The 13,713-nt window shown below is 47.4% G+C and overlaps 1 protein-coding gene across 1 annotated transcript; it reads left to right on the top strand.

The window, feature by feature from the left end:
- Positions 1–226: 226 nt before the first annotated feature.
- Positions 227–1,970, top strand: LOC134413888 (olfactory receptor 14J1-like; the record flags this gene model as incomplete). Its single annotated transcript, XM_063147917.1, has 2 exons — positions 227–688; positions 1,962–1,970. Coding segments are annotated over 2 exons (471 nt in total), but the record flags the coding sequence as incomplete, so codon positions are not given.
- Between the last annotated feature and the right edge of the window lie 11,743 nt (positions 1,971–13,713).

The following is a 13,713-nucleotide window of genomic DNA, read 5'->3' as shown; positions in this document are numbered from 1 at the left end:
ACCTGCACACGCCCATGTTCTTCTTCTGCTCAACCTGGCCCTCACTGACCTGGGCTCCATCTGCACCACTGTCCCCAAAGCCATGCACAATTCCCTCTGGGACACCAGGAACATCTCCTACAGTGGATGTGCTGCACAGCTATTTTTACTAAATTTCTTTCTTGCAACAGAGTTTTCCCTCCTGACCGTCATGTGTTACGACCGCTACGTGTCCATCTGCAAACCCCTGCACTACGGGACCCTCCTGGGCAGCAGAGCTTGTGCCCACATGGCAGCAGCTGCCTGGGCCAGTGGCTTTCTCAATGCTCTTGTGCACACAGCCAATACATTTTCCCTGCCCCTGTGCCAGGGCAATGTCCTGGGCCAGTTCTTCTGTGAAATCCCCCAGATCCTCAAACTCTCCTGTTCCAAATCCTATCTCAGGGAACTTGGACTTCTTGTGGTTACTAGCAGTTTATCATTTGGTTGTTTTGTGTTCATTACTTTCTCCTATGTGCAGATCTTCAGGGTTGTGGTGAGGATCCCCTCTGAGCAGGGACGGCACAAAGCCTTTTCCATCTGCCTCCCTCACCTGGCTGTGGTCTCCCTGTTCATCAGCACTGCAGCATTTGCCTGCCTGAAGCCCCCCTCCATCTCCTCCCCATCCCTGGATCTGGCCCTGTCAGTTCTGTACTCAGTGGTACCTCCAGCCCTGAACCCCCTCGTCTACAGCCTGAGGAACCAGGAGTTCAAAGCTGCAGTGTGTACACTGATGACTGGATGATTTCAGAAACAATAAACTGCTTGCGAATTTCAGCAAATCACTTCTAACAAAGTCATATTTGATACTTTCTGTTGGTTTGCTTGTGGAGTATTTTTTTCCTTGCTTTAGTTTTTAATATTTTCCACAAATAAATGTCATTGTTTTTACCATTATTCATTGTGTTTCTCTCCACCTTCCCTGTGGCCACAGACTGTGTCAATGGAGGACTGCACTCTTGGTGTATTTAAAGGAAGTAAAGGATGTCCCAGCAAAGTTTTCTGCAGAGATGCCCTTTTGTTGCCTTCTCTGGAGCTGCAGCAGCAATGTCTGTGTGCAGAGCTGGGGGCAGATCAGTGCTGGCCCAGCAGCTGTGCCCAGCAGCTGCAGCACTTGGTGTGGCCAGTGCTGCTGCCGTGGCCCTGCCCTGCTGCCCTGGTGGCCCTGGTGCTGCTGCAGGGCCTGAGTGCTCTTGGGGCTGGGCACAGTCCTGGGGGCGCAGTGCCGGGGCTGCAGCAGGGACAGACCATGGGCACTGCTGGGGCAGCGCTGACACCTCAGGCCAGAGCCTAGGGGCTCCAGGCTCCTTGCCCAGACTCTCTCAAGAACACGGCCATGCCAATGCTCAGCAGAGAAAATCCCCGTGAGAAGCCACAGGCTGGCTGTGGGCAGGCTGGGGAGAAACAACATGGCTGGGGCCTGGGACAGATGGAAAGGAGCAGCAGAGCAGGGCCTGATCCATCCCCAGTGCGCTGCACAGCCCAGGGCAGTGTCCCAGAGCGTCCTCATGGAGCTGCCAACAACATCCCCCTCTGCAGCCCTGGCGTCTCCCCCAGCTCACACAGGTGCCCCATCCTTGCAGGCACAGACACGGCAGCACTGGCTCAGCAGCCCCTGTTTGCGTAGCACACAGCAGGCGGGAGCACCCCCATGCTGTTTGTGTGGGGACATGAACCTGAGGGAGCACAAATGCCATCAGCCCCTGGGGCCAGCAAGGGCTGGGGGATGGCAGGGAAACCACCCAGGTTTGTCCTGGCGTCTGCAGTGAGCCAGAAAGTTTGTTCCCATCATCTGGGAGTTTCCTGTGCCACTGCAGACGCTGTTGCTCAGAGCCAGGGCTGCCTGGCAGCCACCCCCGAAACTGCCCTGAGCATTTCCTTGGCTTCACCTTTGCTTTCTTTACTCTTTCCTGGTACAAATTTCTTCCTATTGCCCACTCCAGGGCTCCTAGCACTTTAGGTGCTTCCCAACCAGTGCTAAGCACAGGGGAAGAATCACTGCCCTGCTCCTGCTGGGCACATCCTTCGTGATCCATAGGAGTGCCACAGGTTGGATGAGTGAAATTGTGGGGAGAGGGTGGGGACAAAGTGTTATTGATTGTCCAATAAGGGTCTTGACTTTCATATCTGTTCTGACTTCATTAGAAGTTGCTTGGGGTCAATATCAATTGGACATTGCTGATATCAACCTATAAACAGGAAAAGTAATCACGACAAATTAATTCTCGCTGCATTGTTTTCAATAGAGTTTTTTGCAGTCTCAAAATGGTCTCCTTGGTTCAGTGAGGCCTTGAAGGGTCACAATGCTCTCCAGTATTCTATGAGACCCAGCAATGTCACAGTGAACCTTGGTTCCTTGAGTCCCACATTCTTCCATGAATCCTTTGTTCCATGGGGCCCTTTAGTGTCACAATTGTCTCCTTGGTTCCATGGTGCCACACTGTGCCACACATGCCCTTTGGCCAAACAGGGCCTCATACTGTCCCAATGGACACCTTGGTTCCATGGTTCCATGGGGATGCAAAGTGCCACACTGGCCCTTTGGTTTCACAAGGCCTCAAAGTGTAAAAATGGCCTCCATGGTTTCATGAGGCCGTGCTGTGTCACAGTCGACCCTCAACTCCATGATGCCCCATAGCTCAGCAATGGCCTCCTTGGTTCCACAGTGTCAGTATGGCCCCTTTGTTCATAGAGCCCCAGAGTGTCACTGTGGTCCCTTGATTCCATGAGGCCCTGCTGTGCTACAATGGCCCCTTGGTTACAATGGGTTCCAAAGGCTCATAATGGTCTCCGTGTTTCCATGAGGCCCTGCAATATCCCAATGGACCATTAGTTCCAAGGGGGCCTGCAGTGTCACAAGGCTGCCTTAGTTTGACAAGGCCCTGCAGTGCTTTAGTGGCCCCTTGGTTCCATGAGGGAAAGCAGAATCTGAATGGCCCCTTGGTTCCATGGAGTACCACAGTGTCACCATGGTCCCATTGATTCCATGGAGCACCACAGTGTCACCATGGTCCCATTGGCTCCACAGGGCCCCACAGTGTAACAATGGACCTTTGGTTCCATGAGGTTCCACGGCATCACAATAGATTTTGGTTCTGTGAGGTTCCTCAGTGTCTAAATGGCCCCTTGGCTCCATGCGGCCCTGCTGCGTCATAGTGCCAGGTGGCTCCATGAGGCCCCATAGGGTCAAAATGTTCTTCTTCATTCTGTGAAACCCTACAGAGCCACAGTGGACCCTTTGTTCCATGAGGCCCTGCTGTGTCACAATGGACCCTTGGTTCCATGAGCTTTCACACTGTCAGCAATGGTCTGAGTTCCACAGTGTCACCATTGATCCTTTGTTCCATGAGGTTCTATAGAATAACATGACCACCTTGATTCCAAAAGGTTCTGCAGTGTCACAATGGACCATTGGTTCAATGCAGCCCCAAACTCTCACAATGACCCCATGGTTCCATGAGCTTCCAAACTGTCAGCAATGATCTCCTGTGTTCCATGAGGCCTTGCTCTGATACAATGGACTCTTGGTTGCATGGGGCTCCACTGCATCACAATGGACCCTTTGTTCCATGGGGTTCCAAGTATCACAGCTGGATCCTTGGTTCTGTGAGCCTCTGCTGTCACCAAATAGCCAAAATATCAGAATAAGACTCCTTAATACTAATCTGATACTAAAGAGAGCATCATTTATTCAGGCCTGAGGTGCAGCAGGTGATGACTCCTTACGTGGACAAGTGACTCTACCAGTGTATCGCCTATATACAGTCACTATGTGTGTATTAAAATTTACCCATTTCCATAAAACCCACCCCAAGTTCCCAGATTCAGCCCTTGCTTTTTCTATCACTGCATTCTTGAGCCAGATGTCTTCATCTACTCTTCCAACCATTCCTGCTGGGAAGGGAGCCCCTGAATGCCTTGTTTCTCTGCTCAAAGTTCATAGGCACAGTAAAAAATTGAATTACCCCTTTTGGTATCAAGCCCAAGACTTTGTGTGGACAGGCAGGGCAGGCAGGAGGCAGAGCTGTCAGCAAAGGAAGGGCCCAGCCAGGTGGGGCAGCCGGGGGATGCCGACAGCCTGCAGGGACAGAGGCGCAGGGCAGGGACACCGTGGGACAGCCTGGGCTGCACAGGGCACAAGGATGGGCAGCATCTGCAAGACAGCCCTGCCAGAGCCAACTTGGGCAGCACTTTGGCCATGGCTGCTGGGCCTGGGCCTGAGGCCATGAGGGGACAAGTGACCCTTGCAGGGCTGGGGCCTCATTGCCTCCTTGTCCCTGCTCAGCAGCCTGGCAGGGGTTGCCCCATGCTCCTGCCCTTGGCATTGTACATCCCCACATGCCAGTGCCCATCTCGGGAAGAGCCCTGAGCAAGGAGGGAGGGACAGGATCTGCCTGGCCAGGGGCTGGGGCTCAGGCCTTGGCCCTTTTCATTCCTGAAACACATCCCGTGGTGCTCAGCACCAGAGACACCTTTGCCTTGCTTGTCCCCAGCTGTGATCACTGCCTCCAGTGTTCTGCTCTAACTGGAACCTGGGGACACTTTCTCACTTGTGTCCCTGACAGGGATCTCTTTAAATTGCAAGAAACTTCAACGTTTTAATAGAACTGAGTTCTTGACGGTATTGTGACATCACTGAGAGGGCTGTAACATCCCAGAGTAGGGTCTGAGGTCATAGAGTAGAGTCTGCCATCATAGAAGGTGGCTCTGTGGCATCAGCGAGTGGGTTGTGACATCACCTGGTGGCAGTGTAAGATCATAGAGCAGGCTGTGACCTCACAGAACAGATTGTGACATCACAGGGTGACTTTGTGACATCAGTCTTTTGTGACCTCACAGTACTGCTGTATGACATCACAAGGTGACATAGAGTTGGCTCTGTGACATCACAGGGGCTGCGTGACATCACAGAGATGGCTGTGTCACATCACAGGGGCAGTGTGACATCACGGGGGCACTGTGACATCAGAGGGATCTGTGTGACATCACAGGGGCTGTGTGAGGTCACTGGGGAGGTTACTCTGCCCCGGCCCCCCTCACAGCTCCCCCCAGAGCAGTCCAACCCTGCTCGTGCACAGCAGCGTCCCCTGTCCCCCGGAGTCCCCCCATCCCCAGCCCCGCAGCCTCCCCCAGAGGATGTTCCACGAGATCGACCCCAGAGCCTGACACGGGGACAGGGGGACGGGACCCTGGGGTGGCACAGGGGGACAGGGACCCCCCGGCAGCGTCCCCGTGTCCCCCAGGGCCAGAGCCTGGGCCAGGGCTCCTTCACCCTGCAACGAGGCCTTGAGAGCGCTGAAAAAATCCCCAGCAAGGGAGCAGCAAAAACCAGATTTAATATTAAGGGACAGCAGCACAAAGTTCCTTGGCAAGAGTCACTCTGCTCCTGACTGGACTGTGGAGAGCATTATTAATAATTGGTTAGCTGAGAAAGGCCACACTGATATAATGCCACTGGTTAAACTGAAGGAGAAAAGTCAGCAGTCAGCAAGCTAAAAGGAAGAGTCAGCAGCGACCTTGCTGCAACATGAGGATAGGGAGTAGAGATTAGTCCTGAATACATCCTAAGAATATGTAGAAAGTATCAAAAGTAGAATCATAGGAATGTAGAAGTAGGCGTAGGTGCTGATATGCAAGCTGACCAATCCTGAGCTCAACTTTTGCAATATGTATGAAGCTCATTATTAACTGTATTTAACCCGCCGTACTGATCAATAAAATTGAGCCTGTGATGATCAAAATGATGTCCTGGTTCCCTTCCGTCGACAAATGGTGGAGAATGCGGGCATAACCGAATCTCTGCCCTTTTTCTCGGATTAAAAGAAAAAGGGATTACGCCACTGTCCGGAAGTTGGGTTTGGGTCCCAGCAGCCGGGACGGTGCCGGAATTTGAAGCACCCTTAAGGTTCACAACTGTGACTTAAGCCAATACGTGTCCGCCGGAGCCTGGAGAGCTGCAACAGCGCGCGCTGATTAATAGGTATGGATAGGCAAGCGGCATATGATTTATTTACCGCCTATTTAGAGCGGCGTGGGATAAAAGGGATAGATTTAAAAAAGGAGTTACCAGGGTTATTAGCTTATGGCCATGCTAAGGGTATCTTTTCTAATCCTCATACAGTTCATGAGTTATCAGAGTGGAGAAAGTTTGGGGAAATATTGTGGGATACAGTACTAGATGATGATAAGACAGCAAAGAAATTCGGGAAGTTATGGCGGGTGGTGTATAACACGTTACTTCAGCAGGTCTCTGAGAGAAAGGCAGCAGAAAGGGCAACAGAAGCTCATAAGAGGAATATAGGGTATGGTCGTGAAGATGATCCCCTGGCACCCTCTGTAACTAAAGTACTTATGCCTAAGAGTCCCCAGCAAAGTGGTGTGGAGGATTTCTCTATAGGCACAGTGGAACCGTCTGCACCTTTCCTGTCAGAGGGGGAGGGCGAGTCGGATGGTGGGGGTAGGAGCAAGCCAGCTTTGCCTCCGCCACCAGCTTCAGGCGGGTCGGATGGTGGGGGGAGGGGCAAGCCAGCTTCGCCTCCGCCGCCAGCCTTGCCTCCGCCGCTACCCCTCAGTGAGCCGGCTCCGGTTACAGCTTCGGTGGGGGGGTCACCTTCCCCGCCCGAGCCGGCTCCAGCGGGGGGGCTGGTTCCCCCTCGCAGGCCGGCTCCGTATGAGCCGGCTCCGGATTCACTGTCAGCTCCAGCGGGGGAGGGGGGGCTCCCGCTTCCCCCGCACTAGCCAGCCTCTGCTTCACTGCCCCACCCCCGCGCGAAACCTCGGTGTCTGCACCGAAGCGCCAGCAGCATAGCACCCTTAAAGGGCCAGATCCCATCCCAGGGGCACACCGTGATCCATGGCGGGAGATGGCTAAACAGAGGAGGGAAGCTTGGGCTGCTTTGGCGAAAGAAGTAATGCAAATGGGGGATGGTGAGGCGGTGGAAATAGCTTCTAGTCTTGCATGTCCAGTTACATACACACCACAGTATGATGCACAGGGGAACCTTACGCATAATATAGCAGAATATACTCCCTTAGATTGGAAGCTGTTAACTCAGCTACGTTCTACGGTTAGTCAGTTTGGAGTAAAAAGTGAACCTGTTAAGCAAATGTTAGATTATCTTTTTAATACTCAGGTTTTATGTCCTAATGATTTAAGAGGAATAGTTCGGTTGATATTTACTCAGCATCAGCAGTTATTACTTAATGCCCATTGGCACGCGTTGGTAAATGAATCGGTTGCTGTACAACGAGCCCAGGGAGACCCATTACATGGGGTGACAGTAGAGGAGCTGATGGGCTTAGGGGCATATTTACGTACAGAGGCACAGATGATATCGGGAGCAGATAAACTTACAGAGTCTATGTGGTTAGTGCGTGCTGCAATAGATATGGTTAAAGAGCCAGGAGGGTTACCGGCTTATATGGGTATTAAGCAAGGAAGGGAAGAATCATTTGGAAATTTTATCGATAGAACAGCTACTGCTATAGATCGGGCTGGTGTTGCAGGGTGCTATTGAAGCAGGTGTGCTTTGCAAAATAGCAATCCAGCAACCCAAAGAGTGTTAGCTACTTTAGGGGCAAATTGGACTATTGAGGAAGCATTAGAGTGAATGGCATTAATGCCAACAGCTTCACAGGCATTTATAGCAGAAGCCTTAAAGGAATTAGGATTAGGGTTGCAAAAGCATAGTCTACTCAAAATCAAGTGTTAGCTGCTCTTGCTCCTCTCCAAAGCGGCTCACTGGCAGTCACGTAAAGAGGCTCGAGACCATTCATCAAGTGTTACCGATGCGGCAATGAGGGACAGACACAAGTTACTGCCGTGACATCGCTGCTACCTCCTGTCTGCAACCCGCAACAACACGGAGCCTCGGCTTGGACTTATCAGCAGTAGTAGACATCACACTAATGACGAACCGGCCTGAGAGGATACCCACTGGAGTAAAGGGTCCTCTTATATTAAATGGACAAACATGTGGAGCATTATTGCTGGGACGTTCCTCTATAACTATGTTGGGATTATTTGTTTTGCCTGGTGTTATCGATGCGGACTTTACAGGGGAAATACAAATTATGGCTTACACCCTTTATGCTCCGATTAAAATTACAAAAGGACAACGCATTGCACAATTGGTACCACTGTCACAAATGACATCAGGAATACAATCATTTACTGGTCAAACACGGGATGAAAAAGGTTTTGGCTCTACTGGTGTTACACTTTTAACTGTGGATTTACAAAATAGACCAAAACAAAAAGTTGAAATTACCTATGGGCATCAAAGCATAACCCTTTATGGATTATTGGATACAGGAGCAGATACTAGCATCATTTCTCCAGAAGCATGGCCACAACACTGGCCTCTATTTCCCTCATCAAACATGCTCACAGGAGTGGGAGGATTTACATTGGCAAGCAGGTCGCCGTCTTTGTCTGTGTGCATTGAAAATCAACAAATATCTGCTGTGTTTTCAATTGTTCAACTGCCTCCTACAGTTTCCTGCTTAATTGGAAGGGACATTTTAACACAATTGAGAGTGGTGTTAACTAATCAGCACCCTTTGGGGTAATTGCCATTGCTTGGACTTTCCCCATTCCACTCACCTGGAAAACGGATACACCGGTGATGGTTAAGCAATGGCCATTAAAAGGGGAGAGTCTTATGCATGCTCATGAATTGGTACAGGAACAATATGCAAAAGGGCACCTAAGACTGTCCACAAGCCCTTGGAATACACCTATTTTTGTAATCAAAAAGAAATCAGGGAAATATCGTTTGATACATGATTTGAGGGCTGTAAATGACCAAATGGAACCAATGGGGGCCTTACAGCCTGGTCTTCCAAATCCAGCTATGATTCCAGAACACTGGCCACTTTTAATTATTGACCTAAAGGATTGTTTTTTCACTATTGGCCTGCATCCTGATGACATGAAGAGATTTGCTTTTACTTTACCAGCAATAAACCGTGGGGAACCAGATAAAAGATTTGAATGGACATCTCTTCCGCAGGGCATGCGCAACTCTCCCACTTTATGTCAGCTTTATGTTGATGCAGCATTACAGCCACTACGTCGTAAATGGCCAGCAACTATAATATATCATTACATGGACGATATTTTGTTTGCACAGCAACAGCCATTCTCCTCTTTACAGATTAACACCATTAAAAATACTCTTGCTGCATATTCACTTGTTATTGCTGCAGAGAAAATTCAAACTACAAAGCCCTGGAAATATTTGGGATGGACTTTGACGGATCAAATAGTAATACCACAAAAATTGGAATTACAATTGGACATTAAAACTCTACATGATGCACAGAAGTTGCTGGGAAACTTACAGTGGCTGAAGCCTATTGTGGGAATACCAAATCACTTATTAGAAGCCCTACGGCCTTTGTTAAAAGGTGTGGACCCTACTACTCCTGTACACCTGACAAAGGAGCATCATCTTGCCTTGCAGCAAATTAGTAACTGTGTACAGCAAGGGTATGTGTCTCGTCGACAACTCGACCACCCCATTGACCTTACTATTTGGAATAGCCCTTGCCACTTGCTTGGTGCTCTCTCTCAGTTGCAAAAGAAAACGGGGGAGATACGGGTGTTGGAATGGTTATCACCACCACTACAGCATAAGAAAACAATATCTTCAAAAATTGAACAATTGGCTGCATTAATCAAAAAGGGGCGTCTCAGAATTCTTGAAGTGGATGGTAGAGAACCTGCTACTATTAGATTGCCTATGGAAAAAGAAACCTTGGACTGGTACTTGATAAATTCAAAGAATTTACAAGAAGCATTATTGATGTCACCTGCTAAAGTAGAGACTAGTAAATTAGTGCCTAGAGTTTTGCAATGGATGACAGAATGGAACTGGATTACTCGACCTTTGAGAGAAGAAAACCCCATAGAAGGAGCTATTACAGTTTTTACAGATGCAGGAAAGAAAACAAGGCGTGCTGCTGTTACCTGGCAAGAAAAAGGACAATGGAAGCATCAACTCCTCACAGCAGACCCTGCAGATAGCTTACAAACTTTGGAATTGTTAGCAGTAGTATGGGCGGTGTCCAACTTACAGGAGCCTTTAAATGTGGTCACAGACTCTATGTATGTTGCAGGAGTAGTCAAACGAATAGAGGAGGCAGCAATTAAGGAAGTGAATAATAAACGATTGTATGAGTTACTGATACAGTTAAGGAAAGCTTTACGGGAAAGAGCAAATGGTACCCTTAAGCAGTATATTGAAAAACATCAAGATTTGACAGATCCACAAGCATGTTTGGCTAAGGTTTTGTATGTGATTAATCATTTATGCATTTTTGGGGAAGATGATACCCCCCCTGCAATGAAACATCATCCGAGGTCAGGTCAGGAAAATACTAAGGAAACAGAGGTCTGGGTTAAGTATAAGAACCCAAGTACAGGATTATGGAAAAAACCTGCAAAAGTATTATATTGGGGTCGGGGGTATCTTTGTGTTTCCTCACCTACAGGGCCTTTGTGGGTGCCTGCTAAGTGGACTAAACCTGTTTTTGATGCAGCCTCTGGTGGATCGCCTTACGGAGGAGGACAAGGAGCGACTGGGGAAGAAACTGCTTCTAGTCCTACAACCACTACTGTTACAATTGAAGGGGTACTCGGAAGCGGTGGACAGAGCACTGACACGTCACTACCGGACGGCCCAGGAGTTGATTGGTTTCATTGACTCATTATCAACTTTTCATTTAACAGATCCAGCGAAACTACATTGCCTTGACTGTCACAATCCACATTGTGCTGCCTGGATAGCTCTACGTTGTGGGGGTTGTAAAAGAACTTTTTGGATAGAACAATCATTATTACGGGATTTGTGGTGTCATACTTGTGAACACAAGCACACCTGGGGTAAAAGCTGGCAAGATGAATTAAGGAGACAAACGGGGCAAAACGCATATATAGCTTTAAATCTTTATGAGTCTCCTGAACAGAAGGTTCTTGCTTATTATCAATGGGAAATACAATGTATTGTAAATAGAATTAAGGTTCAAATTAAATCATGTATAGTTTCTATAAGGTGTAGGAAATTAGTGCCTTTAACACAGCATTCAGTTGTAGGACCCTTCCAAGGGGATCCTGATAGAGCATTAGATTGCTGCATTGATAAGTTGAAAAAATTAAGTTTGAAAGTGGCAGGACCAGTGAAATTAGGAGCAGCAAGATTGAAGACAGATAAGAAAAAGAAGGCAAAAAGGGGAACGGTCTCATTTGAATAGGGGTATCAGTGATTGCTAATTAATTTTCTATGATTAGAACAATTTTACTGTTGTGGGACCCTCGGGAGGATATAGTTGTTGAGGAGGATAACGAACAAGAACTACGATTACGAAATAAGATACACCTTGTGTTAAAGAAAGACCTTGAGCTGTTAGCCTCATATAGTAAAAAGGCTGAAGAGGCTTTGCGATCACCACCATTGAATTGGTTGCTTTGGGTTGAAGATACACAATTTTATACTGGTCCTTACTTACATTCGCTTCCTTGTTATGTTTGCAAAAAGGATAAAGATAAATGCTATGCATGGGTAGCTTTGCATTGTGCAGATTGTAATCAGATTTATTGGTATTCACAGAAGTCATTGGGATATTTATGGTGTACATCTTGTTTTGGAAAGTGGATTCGAAATCATATCTGGGTTAGAGCTCTTGAACAAAGTACTGGCCTGCCAGGACGGACAGGATTACAGCTCTTTGAGAGTGCAGAACAAGTGGTTATAGCATATCTTAGGTGGAAGTTACAGGAAAACCTTAGAATATTTGAAATTACTAAAGCCTCACGCATCATAGCAGCTCGTTGCAAAGCTGATTTGCCTTCAAACTTACCTCGTGCTATACCTGTGAGCAAGGATGCTGATTTAGAATTAGATCAGTATATTCAAAAATTGACTCAGCCTTACAATAGACAATCTAGCAAACCAGGGAAAAGACAGCGAAGAAAGAAAAAACAACGTAAGCAGAAGGAAGAAAAGGAGAAGCAAAGTAAGCAGAAAGAAAAATGAGGTTTGTTTTTGTAATACTGCTCAATGCTGTAGCAAGTGAAGCAGTAGGAGTAACACACTTTAGTCAACCAAGGGAAAATTTATGGGTAACACTGGCTAATCAAACTAACCAATCATCACTTTGTCTTAGTCTTGGAGGAGTCACTAACCCATTTCGAACATGCCTGGTGGGACTTCCGGTGTGGTCTCCTGGAGAATTTTGCAGTTTGATAAACAATCAAACCTTATGTATGTCTAACATGTCAAACATCACATTGCCAGTGCAACAGGGGTATACTGCAGGTCAGAGTGATGGCTATCGTCAATGCTTACTAATCCAATCACTTAACACCTCTTTGCATTCTCCTCCTGAAGAATTGGATCTTTTTGGAAGTACAAATGCCAGCATATCTAACACTACAGCTGGTGGATGGTTTAGCTTCAAACTTTCGGGTGCTCAGAATTTAAACCAACCTAAAGAAACATGGGCCACCCTAGATTCATCCCTGAATGTGAGTGAATTCTCTCCACAGCATTACAGTCAATGTAACGGCACAAATATCACAGCACCAATGAAATTACCCACAGGAGTATTTTTGATTTGTGGAGACAGGGCATGGAATGGTATACCAGCTAAACCACAGGGTGGACCCTGTTTTTTGGGAAAATTGTCACTGTTTCATCCTAATGTGTCCTTGCTAATGCAGCTGAGTCAAAATTCAAACAGGAGAAAACGTAGCATACATGACTTAGACTGCAGCAAGATAGGAGATCCACGGTTTTGGGGCACATTCAAACAGGTGGTGGTTTCAACTATCTTGCCAGGAGGATCTGCCAATAAAGCTATGAATTTCGCAAAACAACTAGGATGCTGGGCAAAGAATGAGCTGAACAAGACATCACAAATTCTAGACATGCTAACTGCAGATGTGCAAAGTGTTAACCATGCTGTTTTGCAAAATAGAGCTGCTGTAGATTTTTTGCTCTTAGCACAAGGGCATGGATGTGAAGAGTTCGAGGGAATGTGTTGCATGAATCTGTCTGATCATTCAGTGTCCATTCACACTAAGATAAAAGAGTTACAACAGGGACTTCACAAACTTAAGGAAGAAGACGGTTTAGGAATTGACGAATGGCTTAAAGGCCTGGGACTCGGACCGTGGCTGAGGAACCTTGTGATCTATGCTATAGGATTGCTGGGTGTAATTTTACTGTTTTTGCTTATTTTGCCTTGTATCTTTAACTGTATCCAAAAGATGGTCAGCCGTACAATAGCAAAAACATGGCAAACTAATCTCCTTGCACAAGAAGAAAACGGGGGAAATGTGGAGAGCATTATTAATAATTGGTTAGCTGAGAAAGGCCACACTGATATAATGCCACTGGTTAAACTGAAGGAGAAAAGTCAGCAGTCAGCAAGCTAAAAGGAAGAGTCAGCAGCGACCTTGCTGTACCATGAGGATAGGGAGTTGAGATTAGTCCTGAATACATCCTAAGAATATGTAGAAAGTATCAAAAGTAGAACCATAGGAATGTAGAAGTAGGCGTAGGTGCTGATATGCAAGCTGACCAATCCTGAGCTCAACTTTTGCAATATGTATGAAGCTCATTATTAACTGTATTTAACCCGCCGTACTGATCAATAAAATTGAGCCTGTGATGATCAAAATGATGTCCT

This window comes from Melospiza melodia, unplaced genomic scaffold (genome assembly GCF_035770615.1).
Source record: "Melospiza melodia melodia isolate bMelMel2 unplaced genomic scaffold, bMelMel2.pri scaffold_55, whole genome shotgun sequence".
Classification (NCBI taxonomy): Eukaryota; Metazoa; Chordata; class Aves; order Passeriformes; family Passerellidae; genus Melospiza; species Melospiza melodia.
The sequence above is the reverse complement of the archived record's forward strand: the minus strand, read 5'-3'. Positions and strand labels throughout refer to the sequence as shown.